The 27,709-nt window shown below is 39.3% G+C and overlaps 1 protein-coding gene across 1 annotated transcript in view; it reads right to left on the bottom strand.

The window, feature by feature from the left end:
* The window catches only part of LOC114480224 (glycogen phosphorylase, muscle form), a 57,692-nt gene that overhangs the window by 29,441 nt on the left and 542 nt on the right, over positions 1–27,709 (bottom strand). The window contains exons 2-10 of the mRNA XM_028474174.1: positions 21,886–21,987; positions 19,560–19,638; positions 19,376–19,479; positions 13,010–13,141; positions 12,693–12,804; positions 12,172–12,254; positions 10,707–10,850; positions 10,526–10,618; positions 1,466–1,612 (exon numbers count right to left, since the gene is read on the bottom strand). Of these exons, the coding sequence (XP_028329975.1) occupies positions 1,466–1,612; positions 10,526–10,618; positions 10,707–10,850; positions 12,172–12,254; positions 12,693–12,804; positions 13,010–13,141; positions 19,376–19,479; positions 19,560–19,638; positions 21,886–21,987 (996 nt within the window). The remainder of the gene's footprint in view (positions 1–1,465; positions 1,613–10,525; positions 10,619–10,706; positions 10,851–12,171; positions 12,255–12,692; positions 12,805–13,009; positions 13,142–19,375; positions 19,480–19,559; positions 19,639–21,885; positions 21,988–27,709) is intronic.

The raw sequence follows: 27,709 nt of genomic DNA, 5'->3' as shown, positions 1-27,709 counted from the left end.
TACCAATACTTTGTTGAATTTTTTTCAAGTACAAGTAAAGGTACTGGTCTAAAAATTTTTGCAAACGCAGCTGACTTCGGCATTCAAGCAGCCTTTGCCTAGCAATTCAGATCTGGCCAAAGCTATAACATCTGCCATCGGAGTCTTTATAGCAGCGGATTAAAGCTATTCACAAGCTGTGAATAGCTTTTTTTTTCTTTTTTTTTTTTTAATAATAATGGGTTTTTTTTGACAATATTATTATTACCAAACAGCACTTTACAACAGTATAATATTTTTTTTCATATTCTGTATAATGTTAAATACATTGTTGGTTTACTGAAGTTTTGAATGAACAAGCACATTTATGTTATGCATTTGTAACTGCCAGCAGATCTGCATTTACTGCAGACAATGTGGACAAGTTAATTTTTCTGGCCAAAAATATGAAGGTCTAAACTAAGGGCTATATGCTGGAACTGTGCTGTACTTTTTGTCTGTTAACAGCTGTTAACAAGCTGTGAGCTTATTTCTATAATATTTAATGTATTTTTTGTTTGAGAATATTATTACCAGGCAGCACTTTACAATAGTATTGTTTTCTGGGTTTTTTTTTTTTTTAAACTTTATTTTCATATTCTGTATAATGTTAAATACATTGTTGATTTACAAAAGTTTCGAATAAACAAGCAAATTTATGTTTTGCATTTTGTACCATACTGTACCGAAAATGAACCGAACGGTGACCTCAAAACCGAGGTACGTATAGAACCGTGATTTTTGTGTATCGTTACACCCCAAATATATATATATATATATATATATATATATATACACAGTATATATATATTTTTAGTATTCCTGTCATAAGAATAAACAAGAATACTAAGAATACATTTTAGTCTACTATGGACAGTGGCTCTCAAACTTTTCTGGCTTAGTACCCTCTTTCTCTTATTCCTGAATCCAAGTACCCCCTTTGTCCGACAACAACATTTTGCTCATGATGGAATGAATGAGTGATACCACACATTTTATATACAGTATTTAGTGCCTCCTGTATAGTTCCCCTCATCTTCCGCCTGGTGTGGGAACAAAACTGACCCTTGTAGTTTTAGTTCATCAAGATAATTTTCATCATCATAATTTTGATTACTATTTTTAACAAAAAATAAACAGTTAAAAAAACATTTTTAATGCTGTTAATTTTCAATTTTCCACTCACTCTCTCTAGTACCACCTGTTGTGTCGTCGCTTACTCTTTTTGCGTACGTATTCATTTGAGAAACACTGGTCTGGGTAACACTTCTGTTTGTGCAAGGAATCCAATGTCAACATCAAATAAAAGTTTTTAGACACAAGGCTATATTACATTAATTCTCTTTCAAACACAGGATGAACAAATGTGAGCAAATGCAAGGCTAATGTGGATTCTTAACTTAGACTACTACTTAGTGCCTATCATGCTCAGAAGCAGCTGTCAAACCTCCAGGTGCCTCCTGTTGATTTCGTAGATGATCTCCAGATGTCGAGGTAGCAGGTTTTGGAAAAGGTCAACAGGCCAGCGCTCCAGAGCTTCAGGCAGGACGGTGTGGTTGGTATAGGCACAAGTACGAATCACAATGTCCCAGGACTGCACACAGAAGAGACCATGACAGGTAAGGCATTAATTGATTAATCAATGACTCCAACTATGACAAAAGGTCACTGGAATTGAGGACATAATGGTTAAAATTCTCATCATTAGTCAGTTGGTCTCATTTACACATTTCTATCTCTTAGGCAAAATTCGGTGGAACTCCAAGAGTAACTAAGGGCCACTTTGTTTCAGAACATATACAATTTATCGACATTATATTCCATTTATAATTTAGAAAGCTTTGAGCTATAATAATGTGGATTTAAGTTCCCCCAAAGGTCCAGGGGCATCATGTACAAAGCGTAGTCTCAAATAAAATAAATAAAGAAATATATATAAATAAAATGCTCCACTTGAGATGAGCTTTTCAGAAATGTAAGCAAACTTGTACTATAAATATTCGTAGGGATATGGAAAATTTAGGTTTTTGACACTTGCCGCAACCTTGACCTTGACATTTTGGTGCCAAAAAAGGTCAACTGCACATTGCCCCTATGAGATGACATACATTAGTGCTGCATTAATAACCTAGGAGGGATTCCACAACTATGGGCTGAGATTTGTGCCACTAGAAACTGAATTTGAACAGTTATTATTGAAATTGAATTTACTGTTTTGAAATTGAATTTACTGTTTTGAAATTGAATTTACTGTTTTGAAATTGAATTTACTGTCTTGAAATTGAATTTATAACTTGAAATTGTAATTCTCCTGTTTAATCTGAATACGTTACAAAAATTCAATACATTTCAGGTTCTCAAATTCAGATTCACTGCACGCAATTCAATTTCACTACACGGAGACACACTTCCGGGCCGCAAGGTTGAGCAATCAATCACTGATTCATGGAACTCCTGTTTACGTCTGCAAAAACTCCTTTACAGCCATTGAGGGTGTGACCATAGATATCATACAATAAAGGCATTTATTATCCATCATATCTATATAGCCCTAAAAAAACATTAGAGTAGTACATTTGGGTAACACTTGTTATGGTCAATTATTATATTCATCATGATATCATCAAATGTATGTTCATGTGTACAATTTGTCATGTTTTAATACATGATGACTCCATTCACTTTTGCTGAATCATGATTAAACAGTACAGATCGTACTCAGTGCAGCACAGTCTCTGCCAAGCCAGAATCTCTGCTCACATGCAGACATACACTGACGCACACACTTATCAAGACAGATAAAGACTGGCGCCGAACCTTCTCATAACATCTTCATCATCCTCCAACATTTCCACTATGGGCATCTGACTCCCTCCCTTTTGTTTCTCACTGTTGGGACCTTTTCTTATCTGTATAAAACCTTAAGCTGAAACGGAGCGGCACTTCCTTCGGACGTCCGCCTGGACGGACGCTAATTTTGTTTCACTTTGTTCCATCTTGTACCTTTTTTACTTAGCCTTAGAATAAACTTTTTTTATAAAACCATCAATGCTTCTCCTGGACTCCATCATTCAACCAGAGCAATAAATCATGTCTCCAAATGAGGTCAACAGCAAATTCAGCCGTAACACACTTTAGTTTAGGGAACATCTATTAACCATTAATTAGTTGCTTATTAACATATTGGCTCTTAATTTGTAATTATTAAGTACTTATTAATGCCTTATTATACACTTAATGGCAATCTCGCAGTCCAAAGAGGGATAGGGTTAGGATTAGGGTTAGGGTTTGGGTTGACCTTAATCCTAACCCTAATCCTAACCCTAGCATGTTAAGATTGTAATCCATATACAACGACTTCCCTACTTAATACCAATAAGTAATAATTCTGAGGTTATTGAGGGAAAACTCTTAGATAATGGTTTACTGGTTGTATATTAAGGCCATGCAGAATAAGGCATTAATAAGTACTTAATAATGACTAATTAAGAGTCAATATGTTACAAATATGCATGCTAATAAGCAACTAATTAATGGTTAATAGGTGTTCCCTAAACTAAAGTGTTACCTACATTTGCATGGAAGTTATGTTTAGACTTTGCTAATAGACGGGTTCCCAATTGCAATTTGCACAAGCGCCGTGACCCTTCGACGTCATGGGCTGCGGGGTCAACTGGACAGAACAAGACGAATCCCATTCACTCCCCTCTCTGAAAAAAGCTAAAGAAAGAAAAATTAAGAATTTTTCCATTATAAATACCACACGATTCAAACAAGGTAAGTGTTCGACGCAATGTAAGTCACTTTTCAGCTTGTTTGTGCGTAATTTTCGTGCTTGTTTCCGTGTTGTGTTACAGTAGGATAACATGCTTAGGCATTGGAGTCGTTTCAGGTCAACACACGTTTTCAACTGAACTAGACAATAAAACGGGAAAATGTGAAAATGTTGTCTGTAATTCATCAGATTTAGGAGGAATTAAATGTGTGCCTTTATTATTTTTTTTTTTATTTCAGACGTCAATGATCCTCTGAAGCAGACGATGAATGCTGTAACTTCCAGTGGGAGAAGTGCTCTCGCAGCTGTGTGATGATGCCCAAGGATCAAAGTTTACTATCAGCCTGTTTTTCCTTTAAATAAATGACTTGTCATCTGCCTTGCTTCAGTTATTTTGGGGCCAACATTGTTGAATTTATTGTCACTTAGATTTGACACTACACAGATAAATGTATGAATGAAGTGCTTCAAGTAGAAAACGTCACATCTTTATGTATAGGTCAAACATTGTTTTGGGCTGTACATGTGTGTGTACTAAGAAGAGGGATGCTGTATCTGTGGTGGACACAGAGCTGGACTCTCTGGTCTCAGACCCTGGAGAAAATACAGCACCTGAGCCGGACCATGATCAGAGGAACATGTTCAGTCTCTGAGCTGCTCCACAAACATTCAGAAGTCTTTTTATCCCCCTGGACATAAAACTACAACTGATCAATGTGTAACAGGGGGACATGATCACATTCACTATTCACTGCACAACATTATCTTACTGCTGTATGTAACCCTAGAGAGAAAGATAGTTTATTGTCATTCATACATATACACCATAGGCACATACAGAACAAAAATTCTGCTCACAAGGCTTGACTGTTAGGCTTTAAAAATAAATGCATAAAAATACACATTTAAAACAGTGATAACGTGCTACCACGGGATTAGTATTGAATTATTACACTGGGTTTGTAACAAGTTATAGATTGTTAGATTTCATTGCAGTTTAAAAGTCTTATAGCCTGAGGGATGAAGCAGTTGCAGAACCTTGTTGTTCTGCACTTCAGGCTACGGTACCTCCTGCCAGAGGCCAGCAGAGAGAAATGTCCATGGTGTGGGTGTGTACTGTACTGGGTTACAACACTGTCACAGCTGCTTTATTATACTATCCTGCCTTTTTGCATATATGTAGCTGCTCAGATTTAATATTTACAAATTTCTATACAATTTCAGTTACAAATATGTGTTCACTAAGATGATGCAGCTCTTTTGATCCGTTAGCATCAAATTACACCGGTACAGTACTACAGTAACATTGCCATGTTATAAGCAACCTATGTTTTTAGGAGGTCTTTGTAGCTCCTCTAGCTCTGCTCAGCAACAAGTTCAGGCTGCTGCAACGCAGCAAACAGGACAGAGACGTGTTTGTCTTTCCTTCTCATCTTGTCATTGTTAGGTTACGTTTCTGAAGAAAATCCTTTAATGCAGGAACGTCTGATGTCAATGGTGGTTCTCAGTGGTCAGGGAACAGCAGAACAGCAGAGTTAAAATGATTAAAAAGCCATAAATATTTACAACCACGCTCTCATGGTGTAACGACGTGACAGTGATCCGTCAGCACTGCTCTCCTCACCTGAAATCTTTGATTATCAATAGCAAATCCTTCTATTCCCCCCATGAGTTTGCTTCATTCATCCTGGTTGGTGTGTACATCCCATGGTCAGCTGATGTGTGCGAGGCACAGCGCACACTCGCCGACCAGATCCTGTGCATGGATCGGACCTACCTGGACTTGTGCTTGGTGATTTTAATAAAGGTAACCTCTCACACCAGCTCCCCAAATACAGACAATTCATGAAATGTCCGACCAGAGAGGAGAAGACACTGGATCACTGTTACACCACACTAAGCAGTGCTTATCACGCCGTTTCCCGTGCTGCACTGGGCCTGTCGGACCATTTGATGGTCCACCTGATTCCTTCATACAGACAGAGACTGAAGCTCTGTAAACCTATGGTGAAGGAATCTAAACAGTGGACCAGTGAAGCAGTGGAGAAACTCCAGGAGTGTTTGGACTGTGAATGGTGATGGTGAACTTCTACAGCTCCATCATTCAGTCCATCCTCTGCTCCTCCATCACCATCTGGTACGCTGCAGCTACGGCCAAGGACAAGGCCAGACTGCATCTTATCATCCACTCTGCAGAGAAGATAATCGACCGCAGTTTGCCCTCCCTCCAGGACCTGTACGCCTCAAGGATTCTGAGATGTGCAGGAAAGTTTGTGGCCGGCCCCTCCCACCCCGGTCACAAACTGTTTCAGGGTGTACTCATACTGCCAGCTCGGGTCGTTCCAAGTTCACAGCAGGGACGCCCCCCTCCCTGTCCCATTTCTGTCACGGTAGAACGGACGTGATCACCAGCTCAACTCGGTTCCCACAGACAAACTCATCATCACGTTAATTAATGACACACGTATGGCATTATGTCATCATTAAGTGACTCTGGGTTTGTTGTTGACATTACATGCTGTTAATTTCATATCTTCTGTTGCGTAGTGTAACTGTACGTCAAGATTTACCCAGACATGTGCTCTTTTCACGGCTGGATTATATGAACGAACTGGGTTTCCCAGGGCCCCTGAATGCAACATGTTAATTTAAATGACCATAACTCTGTTCATATTTGCTCTATCTGAGAAATTCCACCAGTTTATGAAATATAATAAATTGCTCTTTACAGCCAGTGTTGGTAAATTGCGGTAATTTTACTCACACGTAACAAAACATTAAAGATGCCGCTTTGTTTTGACGAAATCGACACAAGGAACAGAGAGAACCAAGTGAGTGGGAAAGGAAGAGAGAGATTAAAACAGACCACATAGCAGTGGATTTATTGAAAATGAAGACTCTTGATAAAAACCACCATAAATGGATGTTCAAAGGGATTTGAAAACAAAGGAGGAAACTGAGCCAGTGAGCCTATAAAGGCATCTGAGCATATTTATCTCCATCACTTTCAGTTTTCCTTTTGATGAACATGACAATATCTAACTTTTTTATTTCTTCTTCTTTAAGTCCATGCAAAGTGGACATGCCCCTCCCTGGACAAGAAAACCATAGGCTGACCCTAGTTTCCATCACCTGGTCTAGACCCATCACTTCCACAGACAACAGGCAGAATAAAGTTCAGTCAACATGGGACCATGGGATGCACTTATTTATTGAAATGTATATTCAATGATTATTTAATGTTTTGTAATTTGATTTTCTAGGAGTTGTTTTTCATTGTTTCAATAATTTAGAGACTTAAGGAAGAATTATTTGATGTTTCAAGAGCAGATTGTTATAATGCATAATAAAGGTGATTTACTTGAGTCACCACTAATTTCAGATTGTTTTTAAGTCTTTGTATAAAAGACTTTAACAGGACAACGATGATGTGCAGAGCTGCAGTAATGTTGGCTTCATACAATAATAATAATAACAACCACTGCACACACCACCAGAGAAACGTCCAGTGAATATTTTACAAATAAAAAGTTCACAGATAGTGACATTGAGATCTCTATGTCACTATCAGTGAACTTTTTTTTTTTATTTGTAAATTATTCACTTCATTTATATACAGTATAAATGTGTAGATTTAACCAACTGTTGGAGAAACAATTTTATTAAATACAAAGTAAACAACATGCAAACAGAAAATCAAAGGTAAAAATAGTGCATTTAAATTGTGAAATTAGTGAGTTGTTAAAGTGCTGAGGTGCAGCGGAGGGTCTTCTTCTGCAGAGACGTGATGATGGTAAATGGTAAATGGACTTGATTTATATAGCGCTTTATCCCCACACTGAAGCAGTCTCAAAGCCCTTTACATATCAGCTCATTCACCCATTCACTCTCACATTCACACACCAATGGGACAGGACTGCCATGCAAGGCGCTAGTCGACCACTGGGAGCAACTTAGGGTTCAGTGTCTTGCCCAAGGACACTTCGACACATAGTCAGGTACTGGGATCGAATCCCCAACCTCTCGATCAGAAGACGACCCACTACCACCTGAGCCACAGTCGCCCATGATGGGGGGTTCGAGTAAAACCCGGAATTCCGAGGTATTTTCGAGGGTACAAATATGCATATAAACACATATTACTGGTATATTAACCCATATAAACCAAAAAATATGGAAATGGGACATTTAACTGCTGAAAATGTGTAACATAATACTGGTATTTTGAGAACAGGACACGTTTTTTGGTTAATACGGGTTAATATACCAGTAAAATGTATTTATATCCTCGGAAATACCCGGACCTGATGATGAGCTGCTACACTCCGGTGCTGTCCCGCTGTAGACTGAGCAAAGAGAAGTCTTGACGGTCATGTTGTTCTCTACCTCCATGAGTTCTCTGTGGTGTCATTCATGTATATCCTCTGGTAACGCCAACTCTGACCTTTTCATCGGCTAACAAGCACTTCTGACACCGCTATCATTACGGAATGTGGATGTTTAGGTGCCGTAAAGCGTTGTGCGGTACCAACGTCATCACATTTTGCGCACGGGTCGAGTCGAGTTGTGTGTGCGCATGCGCGGCCCACCATGCCAGTCTGGCACGCTGTTTGGCCCACCTCTTCCAGCAGGACCATCGGGCCGTTATCCCCCTTGCGGTGCAGTTCACACCTACGCAGGCCAGACAATGGCCACCCATGGTTTCACACATGCACAGAGCTGGTTATTAACGGTCCTGGTTGCCAGTGTGAGAACACCCTCAATCTCTCCCCTCTGGAAGGAGGTTTTGGTCCATTAGGACCAGAACTTCCAGACACAAAAACAGCTTCTTTCCCTCTGCCACCATCCACATGAACACAGCCCCTGTCACCCACTGACCGATTACTGATTTCATAACAAGCAAATGACCCCTGATGTCACCAGCCCCACGGTGCCCGTCTATTAGCAAAGTCTAAACATAACTTTCATGCAAATTAGTCTGAAGTTTTTTCAGGGCTATATAGATATGATAGATAATAAATGCATTTATTGTATGATACTGTATATGGTCACATCCTCCACGGCCGAAAAGGAGTTTTTGTAGATGTAAACAGGAGTTCCATGAATCAGTGATTGATTGCTCAACCTTGCGGACCGGAAGTGTGTCTCCGTGTAGTGAAATTGAATTGTGTGCAGTGAATCTGAATTTGAGAAATTGAAATGTATTGAATTTTTGGAATGTATTCAGATGATTTTTTTTCAACAGGAAAAATACAATTTCAAGTTGCTAATTCATTTTCAATACAATTTCAAGTTACTAATTCAGTTTCAAAACAGTAAATTCAATTTCAATACCAGCTATTTAAATTCAGTTTCTAGTGGCACAAATCTCTGCCCATACACGACAAAGGAGTTGCGGAAAAGTTGCAGGAAAAAAATAAACAATAATAACTCCTACGATTGCAAAATAATACAACAAGAACTCCTACAAAAACTATGTATTTGGTATTTCAATTGCCAAATACAATAATAATGTGTATGTGCGTTTGTTTGTGTGGCTGCTAATGATGCCTAGACTGAAAGCGTTAAAGTGTTAGGATGTAAGTATCTGTTACTCAGAGATCAGCTGATCACTTGTAGGAGATCCCAGCACAGAGCGCTCTGTAAGGTAGTAAACCACATGTGGATGACTCGGATTAGATAGAAAAAAAATGAAAAAAACTAACTCTCAAAAAATGTGTTACAGCAGCTCAGGGATTCATGTGTTAATGTATTGTATTATTGTGGTAGTGTGCCTGATAAATCCTGAGAATCCAAAGCATCAACTATGTAGAAACGTACGTACGCCACCTCAGGACTTGATGTGAAAGACCGCACATCTTTTGTACATGAGGCCCCAAATCTTTCTCGACAGAGGTTTCTCATCCATGAACTTCTCTTTCATTAGAAGCTCTAAATCAAATCTTAGCAGGCAATGATGACCAGCAGCAGCACCACTGTAATCAGCTATGTTCAACCTCTATATAAGAGGTTTGCGTCCAAGTTAGCTGAAATGAGGCTGTAATATGTACAACAATGTTATCTAATGGGGTTCAATGCTACATATTTGCTTTGTGATTTATTTATTTTCTTTATTTTTGCCATAGTATATTATCATTACAGATACAAATAGTCAAAAACACAAGTAGACATGAAGCAAACAGTATCCTTCAGATCTCTTGACAGTTTCAAACATAAATCTACATATATTAACCTATGTGAGACTTTAGTAACATGATGCGTTCCGGCGAAAAAAATGTGTTCCTTTTTAACATGGCTTTGGCCTGTTTTAACCTTGATTTCTACCTTAAGACTGATGTCCTCACCTCCATGCCAGCGGCTCTCCCTGAACTGTGGCCTCCTAATGCTAGTTTTAATTACAGACATGCAAACACCAACAGCATGAAAAAGGTGACAACAAAACCCATTGTATATATATGATATAAAAGTACCTATGAAATCAATGCCACCATAGATTTTACCGATGCATCTCGATTTCACACGCAAATTGTCCCGATGCACACTGAATGAATCGATAAACTCGCATCACGCACATTTGTATCTAGATACCGATTCATATCGATTCATCTCCACATGCTTAGTTCAAATGCATCACTATTTGAATATCAAATAATATCATGATGAATGTAGCTAAATTATGATTTCTGCTGAATGACACAGGTTTTAGCATAGATCACAAAACATTCCCTTTACCTTTTCCCAGGTGAGTTTCTCAATGTCCAACAGGATCCTCATTAACTCAGGGATGGCCAGCGCAGGGTGAGTATCGTTCAGCTGGATAGCAACCTGCAAAGCAACAAGAGAGATAACACCAAATATTCCATTGCATTAAGGTTATCAAAAAAAAAAAAAACCCACACCAGGAAGCTTTTACCTTGTCTGGCAACATGGAAAGGTCCATCCGCACAAAGTCTGTGGAGCCAAACTTGGAGGCCTTGAATCTGCGAATAATGTCTTGAAGAGTTGCAGCTACGACAAAGTACTCCTGCTTCAGCCGTAGCTCCTTGCCTTCAAAGAACTGAAAAACATTGTGAAGATTAAAATGCTTTACCAAAAGAAATTGTGTCAAATTACAAAAATACAGTACATGATATTTTGTAATGGTAATATCATGTTGGTAGCTATCGCCAGGTATGGGGTCAATTATAACTCATTGAGGACGATGACAAGAGAGTTTATCAATCAATCCATCTAACGCGACCACACAGCTAACGCCCTAGTGAACAGCACAACACAACGGACTTCACCAAGTCCACAGAACCAATAGCCTACATGTTAAAATCCCTGACCTCAACTTTGTGGTGTGGTGTTTTCATACAATTTGTGGGCTCTTGTGAAAAATCGCTGCTGTCCCATAAATCAGATTCCAGATGTGTCAATTTTTCGCCAGCTTCTTTCCCAGTTACCTTGTCATAGTGGGCGTGTTTCATCTGGCAGTGCCTCTTGATAATTAACTCCTTAAAAACAGCCACAGTTTCTTGGCAAATTAGGCAGATAGTTATTTTGTATGTCAGTGAAAGAATACTCTAATTTCTTTTTTTTTTTTTTGATAAAAAAAAGAAAAAAAGAATACACTATTTTCCACTTGTCCTGGAAACTTCCTATCAACTTTCCTTTTTTTAGTCCCAGTTGCCATTTTAAAAATGGGGCAAAATAGACAAGTTTACAATTGCAATTTGCGAATGCGCCGTGACCCGGCTAGGTCACACAGGCCATGTGTTTCAGCCTTGAGAGAGTGTGGCCACAGGTCTACTGCCATCATCTGGTGAAATATAAAATAGCTTTTTGTATATGTGTATTTTTTACTGTGGTCAACAGTGTTATTGATTTTATGAATGAAGATGCTTTCTGGTAGAAATTTTAACACGAGCAGCAACTGGCCTGACTTTGGACATGCCTGGTTTAGGCAGTAGTTTACATTTGTAAAGGTCTATTGTGTTGACCCATAAGTTAATCAGGGTCAGCTGTTACATTCTACTGTATGTTGCTCAGGTGCCATGGTGCATAGCACCAAAAAAGGTTCAGACGCCCCCACACCAAAAATATTAAAACCTATATTTTTAGTGTATTTTACAGCTGACTTAGGACATGGGTCAAAACCCATATCCCATAATTAATTTCTGGTTCAGTAATTGTGATTAATTGTAACTGAAGTTTAGAAATTGAGAATGTAATTGGAATAAACTTTCAGTGGAAACAAAATAATCGTAATTTAATTGTAATTGGAAAAAATGCTGGTCACTAATCATTGTTAAATTGTTATTTAGCATGCATAATTGAAAATGTAATGACCCCAACCCTGGCTTTTATACTGTATAACAAACTGTGCACACACTTACATTGTCATTGGGGTACAGAACTCTGGAGATGTTCTCAGCCAGATTTCTGTCCAACACAGCCTGGATGTAACCTCCAACATTAACTGTGGATCAACAGGAGGTTGAGACTGTTGTGTTCACTTTTTCTTACCAAAGCATTTTTGAACATTTTAAGCATTTAGTAATTTCAAACTTATGACCAGTCACTTCTTTTAGCACATTCAACTAAAAAATACTCCCCATCAGATGAGCCAAGTAGCAATAAATGCAAAATATCTGTTTGCAATATGAGTCAAATGTTAAATATTTCTCTTAGATCAGACATGATTCCATGGAAGTAGATTGGTTCTTTATTATCCAATCAAAGAAGTCAAAGAAATATGTTCAATCAACGCTTTTCAAATCAAAGAAACATTTTTTATTTGACCTCCCAAAAGTTGCATTTGATGTAAGTGATTTGATTGAAAATGTTTTTGATTGAAGTAATCTTTTTTGATTGAATAATAAAGACACAAATCTATGATTTACCCATACGTACTCACAGTCTTTGAGGTTAAAGTCACAGGGAGCCTTGGCAGACCACAGCCTCATGGTGTTGACAATGTTATTTCTGTAGCCTGGCACCGGAGTGTCATAAGGAAGAGCCAGGACCACCTGCATCCCAAACACACACAGAATGTTTAGATGCATGACACAGAACCAAAACTTTGTTCAGAAAAAATTTTCTCAAAATCGTCTTTTCCTAGCTTTCAAAATACTTCTTGATGTTTATCAAAACACAATTTACACTCTAAATTAACTGTCAAAATTAAACCCCACTCCAAAAAGGAGAGGTGGTGTGATGAATATTCCCACTAACCTGTGTATCGACCCATTGTACACCATCCACTGTGTGTTCTACTCGACCATAGAAGTGCACTGGGCGCATGTACTCTGGGCGGGCCTTTTCCCAGGGGTTCCCATAACGCAGCCAGTCATCTGCCTCCTCCACCTGTCGAAAGAAACACAGCTGACCCCCACTTTCTACAGTTGCTGCACACATAGCTCAGAATTTATGTAAACTTGGGAGCGCACAGCATGTGAGACGCATCCACAGACGCGCTGCTAGAATGTGATTTTAAATGTATTTTGGCACCTTATTTTAAACTTTTTTTGGACACCACATGTTGCTAATAATGTCTACTGACAGTCGACTGGCTCTCTGACGCAAAAATGTGAGGATTTGGAAGGAAGGTCGACACTTAATAATATTCATCTGGTGTGTGTCCCAGAATGGTAAATGGTAAATGACTTGATTTTATATAGCGCTTTATCACCACACTGAAGCAGTCTCAAAGCGCTTTACACATCAGCTCATTCACCCAATCACTCTCACATTCACACACCAGTGGGACAGGACTGCCATGCAAGGCGCTAGTCGACCACTGGGAGCAACTTAGGGTTCAGTGTCTTGCCCAAGGACACTTCGACACATAGGCAGGTACTGGGATCGAACCCCCAACCTCTCGATCAGAAGACGACCCACTACCACCTGAGCCACGGTCGCCCAGAAGGGTCTGAGAACTCCCGTTCAACTGTGTTTGTTGCTAAACTGTTACAAAACTTGCTAGACCTGGACTGGGAGCCAATGCTGGATCGTGCCAACCGTACTCTCTGCTCTAAGCCAAAGAATGGGGAGCCTCCTCGCCCCTTTGTTGTGAGAGTTAATATGTTTCAACAACGCTGTAAAATCCTACAGAAAGCTAGATCATCTGGACCTTTATTTTACCAAGGAAAGAGGATTTCGATCTTCCCAGATTTCACTGCTTCTGTGGCCAAGAAGCGAGCTGCTTTTGCCAAAGTTAAGAAAGAGCTTCACTTGTGTCCTGGTGTGAAATTTGGACTTTTCTACCCAGCTTTACTGCGTATTACTCCTCCGAGCGGATGAACTCACAGACTTGAAGACCCAACATTGGCTATGGACTTTGTGCAGAAACACCTAAAAATGGTGGTGGACCCAGATTCTGTTTAGGTTAGATAACCTACTGGTTGAAGTAAAAAATTTTGCTCAGACATAATATATATATATACTGTATATATATATATTTTGTGTGTGTGTTTTCCTTGTTGCACTGGCAGTATTATGTTGCTGTTTGGCAGGTCCACTTACTTGATATGACCAGTGCTATTTGTCATATGTGCAAATATTTACACAGTTGCATTATATTAACAGTTATTGTCATGTTGACAAGTTTTCAAATATTTTTGAACTTATTACAGCTCCAGGTGGTCACACAGCTTCTACTCCAATCAATCAATCAATCAATCAATCAATCAATCTTTATTTGTATAGCGCCAAATCATAACCAATGGTATCTCAAGACACTTTACAGTAGAGCAGTAGAGCAGTCTTAAGGACGGACTGAATGGGTGAACAGACCGATGTCTGTGTTGACGGTTTGACGTCATCGTCAACAAAAACACTGATTGGCTTTAGTCATGGGAAACAGCCGCAGGAGTTCAATATTTTCAACTCTTGCGGGTGTGCGGATATGCGTAAAATCGGGAACACGCTCGCACGGCCAACACACTTGACGTGCGGATCGGACCGCACTACCGTTTTCGCATCTATCCATTGACTTCGTATGTAATCTGGTCGTACGGACATTTTGTGACGCAGCAATAGCTTGTTGCAGACTGGTGTTCCTCTTCATCCACCAAGAGCCACGAGGTCCCCAGCATGGGATCTTCTCCTGGTGCTGGAGGCACTATGCAGTCCCCCATTTGAGCCTTTGGCACAAGCAGTGCTAAAGTGAGTTACCCTTAAGACTGCGTTCCTTCTGTCAATTTCCGTCCAGCTCACTGACACGCGAATTCGGCTGCCACAGTTCAATCCTTCTTTCTGGTAGCCAGACGACCAGCCTGAACTGTTTTGTCCAGTGTGCACCCTGAGGGCCTATGTTCCAGCTAATGTAGGCTTTTGAAGTTATGATCAGCTCGTTCTCTGTTATGGTGGTCCTAACAGGAGTGGCGCTGAGACAGCGTATTCAATAATTTCTTTAAAGTGTCCACACAGTTGAGCTCCCGGAGAGACTGGTGCAGGTTATTCCAGAGTCTGGGGGCCACAGCCAGGTCTCCTTGGGTTTTAATTTTAGTTTTTGGGATCTTTAGGGGACCCTGGCCAGAAGACCGAAGGCTGCGCCCTGAAGTGTAGGAGCACAACAAGTCAGAGATATGTTGAGGGGCCTGGCCATGTAACGCTTGGAAAGTCAGAACTAAGATTGTATACTCTATGCAAAACTTGACTGGAAGCCAGTGCAAAGTAAAAAGAATGGGAGTAATGTGGGGTGTTCTTGCAGCACCGGTCAAAAGTTTGGCATTATTTACCAATACAAGCAACAAGAATATCTAATAAAGTCACTGGTATTTACTGCAGTGTTACAAAATCATAGCAGACTTGACTTATCTGCTGTTGATCAATCTGCTTTTTCAACTATTAAGCCCTTCATCCCCAGCCACTATTCAACCTTTAACATGTTCAGCTACTAACTTCAACCCATTTCAACTTTTTCAACAATTTCAACTTTTTTTCAACCGATTTCAACTTTTTTTTAAAAACTTTTTCAACCAATTTCAACCTAATTGCTAATATTAAGCTATTGCTAGGTTACTATTATTTCAAAGTGAATGCTAATGTTAAGTTAGTGCTAATGCTAGACGAATGCAAACGTTAGGTTAATGCTAACACTGGGTTCATGTTAACGCTAGGCTAATGCTCGGCTAATGTTAAAGCTACGCTAATGCGATTGCTAGGCTAATGCTAACAATAAGCTAATGCTAACACGAGGCTAATGCTAATCTAATGCGATTGCTAGGATAATGATAATGCTAGGCTAAATACTAAGATAATGCCAACACAAGGCTAATGCGATTGCTAGACTATTGTTAACGCTAGGCTAATGCCACCCCTACCTCATGGCAAAGGAAAGTGTTGATTTTTGGCACAGAAAATGAAATGAAAAGAAGCCACACTTTGATTGTTTTCAAAAGCGCCCTTCGGCCTCAGAGGCTCCCGATGAAGGTTCTAGCGAAGAAGATGAGTCTGACGCCACTAGTGTTTCTGGTAAGTAGCCTTCCAATGCTAGCTGGTTTTGTATCTAGCTGTCAGTCAAGCTAACTCGTGAACTGTGTGTAATGTTGATATTTCTGTGGAGCCAATAAAGCCACGTGTGTGGCTTGTGGATGTGGATATAAAATAATTAAAAATGCTTTTGCTATAGTATCTGTATTATTTATTTCTTTCTCGATGTGAATTCCTGGCCAGCCCTGTGGACCAAAAGTCAGGCTTGGGAATTTAAAAACAGGCATCCTTGGTTAGAATGGAAGGACAGAAAGTTAGGTAAATACAAGTCAACATGCAAAACTGCAGAACAATGAATCATGTCAGATGTGTTAATAAAAGTGTAGCATATGTTTGTAGGTGAAGGAGGTAATTTTATATTTTTATACAAGTTATCACTAATGAATTGATGTACAGTAGATGTTAAGAGCAATTCTAAGAATAGCTTCCAAACATTTTGTATTTAGGTTGGAGCTTTAAAAGTGCAAATAGTGCGATGTTACTTTGAAAAAACAAATGTTTAACCATGTTTTAATGCACTTTCAGGTTGTGGCGTGTGCAGGGCCATCAAAGCAACAGGTGTCTTGACAGAAAAACGAGTGGCCATATCAGAGGAGTGGGTTTAATTTATCGAATGAAAACAGGAAAATGTTATATGGGGGTTGCAGGTACGCATGCACGTGGAGGGTCCAGCTCATGTGTGTAACACAGTATACCCACTAGAAGAATCAAGACGACCCCACTGGTATGACCCACAGGCAGGCGCAAACTCACACACAGATCATGGCTGCACTGAACGTTGGCACAACACACGGCAAAAATGAAAAAAAAAAAAAAGGCTCCACTTACCCTTTCTTGTTTCAGGAAATAATTATAATAGTTAATATTAATAGCCACTGAAAGAAAATGCTGAGTAAAGTGTGTGCGAGGGAGAGAAACAGTTTGGTGTGACACGCTGCGGAGCAGAGAGGATGCTGTGCACAAACATCCGCAATGTCGCTCCGGATGCACCTGAGCTGTGTTTATGTTCCTATCCATGTTTTGACCGTCAAACTCTCGTGTCGCATTGATGGCAAGAAGCATTCGGCCAGGATCGGCTGACCAGCTGCGTCATTTGCGCAGCGAAAGCAAAAGGTTCACATCTGAGTCTGCGTGTGACAGAGCGCTACTCAGGAGCTCAGACCTGCTGGATGATGTTTTCCATGAACTAATGAGAGCAAAACTACAGGAACTGACAGGGCAGCCACATTGAATGGGGGGGAGGGGTAACTAGTAATAGTTTTTAAAGTTTATTACAGCATTTTAATTTGTTCATTTTGTTTTCTACATTTTTGAATGTTTGTGCAGTAGACCAAAGTCCACCTGCCAGCAATTTACCTTCCTCAAATGTTATTTTGTGCTTCTGAGCACTCACCTCTCCAAGTTGAACGAGCAAAATGTTCATGTAATGGGTCGGTCTCACGTGCACCTATTTACGCCGTAATGTTAGTGAATTCCCCACAGCAGGTGAGGAGACAGCGCCACTCAAGGATTTAGGGACACATCTGGTTTATTACCCCTCAGAAGTTTGCCAGGAAAAGAAGCTTCTGTGTATTCCTTGCACCTTCTCAGGACCTCCACCACGTAGCCAGAGTGGTCCAGAAATACTTTCCTCCCCTCGTACAGAAGCCTCATTTTTGCCATGCTATCTGGAAAAGTTCTACTTTGCTGCAGAAGCTTTGTAGCTTTATCACAATGGATCGAGGTGGGGAGTCTTTGGGAGGTTGCAGGGTTAGAGCCCAGTGAGCTCTCTCAATAATTAGTTCCAGAGATGAGGTTAAATCCAGCTTTTCTCTAACAAGCTTTTCTATAAAGGAAACCATGGACGGAGCATTTCCTTTCTTCCTTCACTCCATGAAGTCAGTCATTCTAATCTCCATTTGCTTCTGCAGTTAGATGAGCTCCAACGTTGAACTTGCGTAACTCTTGCAAAATTGTTTCCAGGTCTGCCTTATTTTTAGCCAGTTGTTATTTTTCAACTTCGTCCCAGCTCTGTCTCCTTGCCGACTCAGCTGCTCTGTTAACACTCATCACCGCCTCGTAATCTTCGACGTGGTCCTTCAGTTCCACCGCTAGCTCAGTTAGATGAGCTGGCTCGTTATCTCTTCAAGATTCAAGTCAAGTTTTTACGTGACTTTTGATTCTTTCTTCTCGTCTTAATCATCATCCTAACTAACACTCTTTCAAACTTATCCTCACTATCACACTTGAGGCTTAGAGGGTTTTTTAAAACACAATGTCCGAAAGCTCTTCATTTATGCTGCTGCCATGATTGAGTCCCAATAAAAAAATCACTTAGAAAAAGTTGAAATCTCAGTAAATCGCTTTTCAAGCCTCTGGAACTGGAATTTACAAGTTAGATTCTTTTTGCTTATATGTGTGTTTTTCTTTGTCAAAAAAAATATTTACACAATATTAATCTTAATAAATGTTACTGTTTCTAACCTCTCAAATGCTTAGTACCAATTACTGTTGTATGTTCTTCTCTGTGCTAAAAAAAAATGATTCTGCAGTGTTGGAAGGGAGAACAACTTCCGTCCTTGAGCCAATAGATAACAAGCCTAACAGATACCCTCCACTTGGATAAAATCAGATATGTTCTGATAGACACCAATGATCGCCTTCGTAGAAGGATAAGACAATGCTTATCATGAGTCTTGACATGGACTGCTGCTGGGCAGCGCACCGCTGGGTTGGGAGGGTGGGTGGGCTTGTTTGTTTTTATGTGATTTTTCCTTGGACATTTACATCCTATCTTTTGTGTTCCCTTTATATGTTTTGCTGTTTTGTTGGCTTTTTGTTCTATTGTGCCTTTAGAAAATTTAAGAAGCACAGCATTGTACAATGTTTATGCTGATCCTGTTCTGCTTCCTAAAAAAAATATTACAAACAATAAATGATACTGTTTCAGGATAAACACATTTTCTGTGCATCAGCTTGATGATTCAGCCTGTCATCTACAAATTCAACAGATGCAATTAATTAGGAGTTATTGCGGTCAGATTTGCATATTTGGTTAAATCTTTCTAGTTACACCTCGAGTTTAAATTGATGATATAAAAATCTACATCTACAGTATCCACAGACCTGCCATCCATTGACAATTTTCTGATTGAAGATGCCAAACTCATAGCGGATGCCATATCCGTATGCAGCCAGACCCAGAGAGGCCATGGAGTCCAGGAAACAAGCTGGGGAGACAGCAGAAAAGGCACTGGAGTTGTGGTGGACCTAAGGCATGACTGTCCCTTAGCTATCATTCACAACTCACCTGCCAGGCGACCTAGCCCTCCGTTACCCAGGCCAGCATCTTCCTCAATGTCCTGCAGCTCTTCCATGTCCAGGCCCAGCTAAGGGACAAAGAACATGGTTTTCTGGTATTACTATTAGCAGGAAGAATCAGTGCAAAATAGTGGTTTAGCGCAGTGGTTCTTAACCTTATTGGACAGACTAAACTCTGAAAGCTTCAACAGTTTATTCACCAAACTCTTTGTAATTGTAAAATATGATTTCTTCAAAACATAGGTATACATTTTATTTAGATATGAACTAGAGGAAGGATACCCAGGATGTAAGAAAAAATCAATTTTGCGATATATCGCCAAATTTCACAGCGCGATTATTGTATTGATCCATTGTATTGTAATGTTCAAATGGATTTTTTAAATCATGTTTTTAACAAAAAACTAGAGCCCGATTTGACATGTCACAGATTAATCAACATCTTTTAAAAATTAACTGATGTTGCAGCGCAATTAATTTTCCTACGCTTACAAACACTGACTGGTATTAGGGTAATATCCTAAGCCAATAGCCACTTGACTTGTGGACTCACTTAACTCATTTGAGTATTGTGTATTTGTTTATTGAGGACTCATTTGAGAAATGTTTATTCTCAGCAGTGAATAATTAAGATGTATATTAATAAACCTGATATTTATTTTAATGATCCAGGTTGTATTCTTTTGTGTACTCATGTACTACTTGTTTTTCAGCTTATTTGGGAATCGATAAGAGAATCGATTAAAAAAAACTGATAAATAAGCAGGAATTGATAAAGCATCGGAATCGCTAAATCAACATACATCCCTAAGCGTAGCATTATAAATATTAAGTCCCACATCCACCATTAAAGGGCCCATGTTAACCTAAATCGACTTTTCTGTGCTTTAAACATCATAAAAATGCTATTTGGGCTTCAAACACATGCCCAAAGTGTTTTTTCATTGATTCCCTCAATCGTTAGTTAGAGGGTGATTTGCTCCTTTCTTACTGCAGGGTGAGCCCAAACACCTTGCTCCAATTTGATGACACATTCCCACTTTGATGACGAATTTGACACTGCACTGAGCAGGAGAAGCCACGCCTCCAGGAAGCTCTCTGTCGTGATTGACATGTAAACAGACACTGCCACAAAGGTGAGCAATTCAGCGTCCTTCGCGCAGTGCTATGTATGTATTTGCTTTGGTCTATTTATGTACCGGCGAACCCCCAGCCCCCACGCTCTGTCTCATGTTTATAAAGCAACATGAGCTCGGCTACAGAGTGGGTGGGAGGAGGGCGGGCCATCCTCTGGCCCTACGTCAGGGAGGAGGAAGTCAGTGTCCCGTCTATAGATACACCCACTCATAAATATGCATAAGTAAACCACAAATCAGTCTGTTTGTGTAGAGTTGCTCAGAAAGTGACTTTTCAGAGGCTAAAACTCTAGAAAATAGGCGAGTTTGGGAAAATAAACCTCAAATACTATGTCCATTTCTCTTCATAAAGTCACAAGTTAATGTCATAAAAAAACTTTCTGAAAGGTTCCAAAAAATGTATTTATTTACTGTGGAGACACTGGGAGAAATGCAGTGCACCAGTTCAGTGTTTACAGTTTGCCTGTTCTTATCCATCAGTGTATTTACATTCCATGTTGACAACTTGACTGTTACTAATTATAGTTCCTTATTTTAAATGTAGTCGTTTTCTGCTTCTTTGTCTTTAATTACATTTTGAATATTATATAAGAATTTGTGTTCATGTACAGTATATATCCGTATCAATGTTCTTCTTTCATATATCAGTCAAATCAACTTGGTTATCAACCCATTAATCAGTACCATCCCCAAAAATCCTGAATCGGTTGGGTTCTACAAACCAATAACAAAAGCGTTTGTATAGCCAGAGAAAGCCGGTATGTTAATCAGCTGTTGGAATTTACCCAGAAATTCAAAAGCAACTCGGCCGGAATCTTGGTCAAAAACAAACAACTTTCAAAGACAAAGTTTATTGTTACCTGTCATTTGAAGTATTCTGTGCTTTTTTTAATAACTTCAATTAGTTGGAGATCTATGACTGGAACCATTGTTACTGTATACTGTATTTTGCGCTATTTTCTGAGAAAACACGTTTTTTGGACTTTTTCTGTATTTCTCTCATGCCGACTTGTTCCTGGATTTTGCCATGGCGCTTCACATATAGTTGAGTGACATAAAACGATGAACGCAGCAATAAAGGCTTTTTTAGTACCGGACTAAGAAACACAAATACTTGATTAAATCAACATGAAATACAATACAGTTATGTTTTAGTACTTTTCCAGATGTGCTCCTCACCTGGTAAGTGGCTTCATCACAGGCGTTCTCTAAAGCCAGGTTCACCATGGTGTTCTGCAAAGTGCGGCCCATGTAGAATTCCAGGGAGAGGTAGTACACTCGCTGCAAAAAACCAAGAGGGAGAAGCTGAACTGTTGTTCAACTCTAACATTTCAGTCTGGATTTTAATGTAGAAAAAAATTTACATATCAATATGGACATTATGTACAAGTCTAAAGCAAATTACCATAACCTGATAGGGTTCAAGAGACACAATGCTATACTTTGTATATCAGAATCAGAAATTGCTTAAAGGATATCGAGGATATAGAGTAACCCTCCTGGTCACAATCTGTGTGAATTGGGATTATCAACACAAGGAGGTACATCATTATGATTTAAAGAGATAGACCGACTTCAGAAATAATTTTGAAGAGACCCCTTTTGCTGCAATTACAGTCTAGACTTTGAACGCCCTCCCACAAAGATTTTCTTCCGGGATTGGCCTTTATTTGGCTCCATTAAACTTCCATCAACTTGTACCAGCCTCCTTATCTTGTTTGGATGAATGAATAGTGACATTGATATTATGCTAACATTTATTTCACACAATGTGTGACATGTTTAGGTTTTATCCTTCCATACAAGTGTTAAATCTTACCATAAACAAATCTGTGGCTTTATGACAGTAAGACGTGTACTTTTCACTTGGTCCATTCCTTATATGAAGATGTTAGCATTAGCTCTTAGCCCAGTCTGTGTGTTAGCTTAGCATAGTTAGCTTTAGTTGAGTTTCCAGTTCATAATCGTTGCTGCAGGTTCATCTCTGTCCCCGTGTTTGTGGAAGTTTGGGTGGCTCTGTTTTTTTGTGTAAAACTGCCAAACTGCTGACATGCTAAGCTAACCGTGCTCTGGCTGTTATCTGTGTAGCAGACGCATGCGCACGCACACACATGCACATATGAGCTGGTGGGCGGGCCTGTCAGTCAACTCACAGCAGAAGGGGCTGCTCCACAGTTCTCCCGTTCCTGTTCCCCCATGTTATATGTGATTGTCTTTTCATGTTTCTTGGTCGGGATGTAACTGAAACTGAATTGCCCCTCGGGGATAAATAAAGTATTCTGAATCTGAATCTTAGCATTAACATTAGCTTAACATCAACATGAACCTAGTATTACCCTAACAATAGCATTAACACACTTTGAAAACCCCTGTTCTAGAGCAAGTACATTTTATGAAACAAATATTTTTACCGGCACCACACAGACGTTCACAGGAGACAGATGCCTCACTCCGCTACCAGACCTTGTGGTGTACGGAATGAAGTTAGACTTTGAACACGGCCGGTAGGAAGGAGTCGCCTCTGCCTCGACGGGTGTGAGGGCTTATTATCACTGCTGGCACTTGTTTTTTTAAGTTTCAAATTGTTTTTTGAGGATATACTTATTAAGAGAATACTAAACAGAATGGGTTTATTTGATAGTAAAGAAGTCTTGTTGCCCGTGCCTCACCTCTAGTTCCCTATCCTAACCCTAAGCCAAGCCTAACCCTAAGCCTTAAAAGGAGCATAGGGCAGCATTTGTGAAAAAATAAACATTATTTTGAAGTCTCTTGCAGCGATTTCAGCAGCAGAGCTATTACTAACAATATCTCTGCTGCTTCATAGGAAAGATCCACTCATCACACATTTCTGCTTAGTCTCTCCTCTTAACTCTAACAGCCTCACTGTACAAGACTACTAATGGCAACATGGTGAACATTAGTCCTACAGGCTGCACACATTGTTTGGCAGCCTCTCTGAACTCCATTCATGCCACATGACCTTGCTGTCATTCTACTGCTGACTGATGGCCGAGCATGCAGGAAAGAATACTGGAAGAGAAGGGAGCGCCTAAGAGAAAAAGGTATGCTGTGTCGTGCAGTGAAAAGAAGCCAGAGCAGCAGGTGTGTGCGTTTCCAATAAGCTTACTTTGACCTTACACTAAAAGTAAAGACCAGAAATTACAGCCCTGTCCCTTGAATAGCCCTCAAAAATAAGTCCTCAGCAAGTTTTGGTTGTAGTTCAAAGCCTGTTCATAGACCCTTATTACTCACTGCATTTGTTTTTTTACTGTTCTCATGGATGCATGATGCAGTGCAAGCCGATGATGCGTGACTTGCACTTAATGGAGACACTTATTCAGGGGATGATGATTTGTACCTTATGTATCATGATAAATATGTTTAAACCTACAAATCTACCCCTATCGCTGGGCGATATGGCCTTTTTTTTAATCTCGATATTTTCAAGCTATATCACGATATACAATATATATCTCGATATTTTGCTCTTTGCCCTGAGATGATGCTTTGATGCATACAATCGAACCTGAATGGCAAAACTCAATATATATTGATGTTTTCTCTGTGATGTAATTGGGGTTTCCCCTTACTATTATAGCATAGCTTACCTGTTAGTTTCTTTTTTCAGAGGCAAACCCTTAAAATAACACTGGACAAGATGACAGGGTTCAGAGCAAAATGAACAAGTCCATGATTGACAAATGAACAAACTCACTGGATAAATATAATTATCTGAAGGAAACTAAAAGCAACAGGTTCGGTGTTCAATAGTTGTACTGCTCAGAAAAGAGTTCTTACTGTTTATGATGTGCTAACTTTATAGCACTACATAAGGACCTAATGTTTTATTAGGGCCCAAGCACAACGGTGCGTAGGACCCTATTGTAATGCACCTTATTTTAATTATTATTATTACTAGTACAGTGCCCGTCAGGAGGTATGTATTCATGTGGGAGCATAAGGGGTATATTTGCGGATGCAAATTCCCTGGTTTAATTCTATGGGACATGTGCATGACTTCATCACTTTTATATTTTTTTGTATGGTGCATTTTTCTGTAACGTATATTTTTTGGAGTCATGTATCTTTCTGTTGTCTTTTTGAGCATAAATGTTTGCTGTTTTTTTCATTTTAATTTTTTTGTAATGTATGTTTTTTTGGAGTCATGTGTATTTTAGTATAATTATTGTTTTTGTTGCTATTGTAGTGTGAATCAGGAGTAATTTTGTGATATTTGTTTGGACCAGCAGAGGACGTTGGTAACCCAGTGGTCGGTTGGCATGCAGATATCTTGCAGTGAAGAAGAGATGCTATGCTAGCAGACAGAGCTAATAGAAAAACGTGACTTTTACAGATGTTCACGTAATATTACAGATATTTTTTGGTGCTGAAGGGGTAAGGAATCATTTATAAACATGTTTAAAAGTATAAGGCGGCCAGAAAGAAACTATTAACAGATTCCCGCCGCCAACACTTCTGGATAGCTGGTTAAAAAAAGTACTGCGATTCAATTTTCACAGTATCAATGTGAATCGTGACACCTATGAATCGATTTTTAACTGCCTTACAATTAATCGTTACATCCTTATTGTTTACTATAGAACCAGAATTTAAATTAATAGGCTTCTTCTTCATTTGTATTATTCCTTTATTTATTTCAGTCAAAATTTATTTTTAGTTAAATTGCATTGTTTTGAATAGTTTATCAAGGGATTCTTTTGACAATTAAATATAAAAGGAAAATAGTACAGTATTTTCTAGTTTTTTTGCCCCCAAAAAATAAAGAAATATTTGTCTACAGTCCCATTTTGTAAAATAAATCGTGAGAGAATCGTATCGCGAACAAAGTATTGTGAATCAAATTGCATAGGGAGTTGAGTGAATCGTTACATCCCTAGTGCTCACTGTAGAGGTTCCGTGGCAGAGCTTCCGTAAACAATGTTCCACTCCAGAGAATAATAAGTTGTTGACAACGAACGGGCAGTTTTGGCCCGTGGAACAAGGTTTTAAATGGCATTCTTGGCTAAATTGAGGGACAAATGGCCCGTGGCCCTCGCTAATTTCCGACATGGGAATTTATCATTTATATCGTGGGATGACATACCACCTGAGCCACGGGCGACCGTGGCTCAGGTGGTAGTGGGTCGTCTTCTGATCGAGAGGTTGGGGGTTCGATCCCAGTACCTGACTATGTGTCGAAGTGTCCTTGGGCAAGACACTGAACCCTAAGTTGCTCCCAGTGGTCGACTAGCGCCTTGCATGGCAGTCCTGTCCCACTGGTGTGTGAATGTGAGAGTGATTGGGTGAATGAGCTGATATGTAAAGCGCTTTGAGACTGCTTCAGTGTGGTGATAAAGCGCTATATAAAATCAAGTCCATTTACCAAGTCCATCTTACCGGTGAGAATATTTTTGACGATAAATCATAAACAATGAAATATCACACATTCCTAGTAAGTAGTTATTTCTTTCTACCACACTACCAAAAACACACATTCCCAAAGATTACACAATGTAACCTTATTGTCTAATGATTTACATCTGTTTTATACCCACACAGAAACAAATCAAGCACCTCCAACACCACAAGAGAACCCGGGAACAGACCCCATCAGCGACCGACTAAAACTGCTTAATTTTTACACTTGTTCTTTGTTTCTTTTTTACACTCATTTTTATCTGATCAATAAATATCTTCACACATCAACTGTCTATTTCTATTAATACACAGTTTGCAATTTTCACCTACTATAAACTCTGTAATGTGCAAATTTTAAAAGCTACATTTTTTAACCCGATTAAAATTACTGACCTTAATTTCATGCCTTTAAGTTCCTCCTGATTTTCTGTCACGTCACTTAATAAATGCGTCACAATGAGGAAAAACATGTATACATCACACTATTTGATTTTAAGTACCTTTACATCATCACTGTAGAGGTAGGACTCTAACGGAATTTGTAAAGCATTTATTTATGAATTCATTTAGTCCAAACAAATCCGAAATTGCACACCCTTGAACCAAGCAGCAGCCATGTTGAAACTCTCTGGTCACACACACACACACACAAAAGAGCTATGTCTTGCATCCAACAGTGCAAGTACTTCACACATTCATATAAACATACATGTTAATTTGGTTGTGTTATCAAACAAACTTGAATATAAAGTTGATTCTTAATAGATTAAACATTCCTCTTCGCAGCCTGTTCACTTGGATGATGTGCTACGCTTATGTTAGTTATTTGGAGTTTGTAGAGCCAAGTAGATGCTAATTCATTATAACAGCTTTCATTTGTATGACAAAAAAAATAGTTACGCTTTAACCCAACCGTCATTCATAGTCATAGCACCACCTATTGGTAAAAGGAAATCATAGCCATTATATGTGCACAGAACATTGTAGGAAAGTTTATGAGATTATCCTTGAAAATGGTCAACTACGTCTCAGTAATCTTACATTTCTGCCACACACCTCAACGTGCGCCATTTCCCGACATGCGTGTGGTTACAAGGGCCCGTTCATCGCTGCTTGCAGCTTTAATTTCATTTGTACATGTCCACCCAGATGGTCAAAACTAAAGGTGGCAGCAGCCCTTGGGACTAGTTTCAAAAACAGCAGAATGTAAATGGCTACACCTGCATCTGTTAAATACAATAAATTACTTTATAAAACGACTTTGTTATAATATCAACCTTTTCAATCTGCCACAATAATATAATTAATTTGATGAAATACCTCAAGTTGAGGGCTTTTCTCCGCAATTTTAGGTGATATTAAAAAAAGAAATTAATTGATTACAGAGCATAATAAATTATTTGCTCATTTAAAAAAAAAAATCTCTTGACAGCGCTATATAAAACTTCTGAGCTCCTGTTTATTTGAAGGAGGGTTTTGTTGAATATAAACGCAGTGGTTGTTGGAGGACTGGAAGGCGATGGTTGCAGGCCATGACACACGGTTACGTAATGCACAAGTCCCGTAGAGCCTTTACAGCACGGTG

The sequence above is a fragment of the Gouania willdenowi genome, chromosome 18 (assembly GCF_900634775.1).
Source record: "Gouania willdenowi chromosome 18, fGouWil2.1, whole genome shotgun sequence".
In the NCBI taxonomy this organism is placed as follows: domain Eukaryota; kingdom Metazoa; phylum Chordata; class Actinopteri; order Blenniiformes; family Gobiesocidae; genus Gouania; species Gouania willdenowi.
This window is presented reverse-complemented; position numbering and strand designations above follow the sequence as displayed.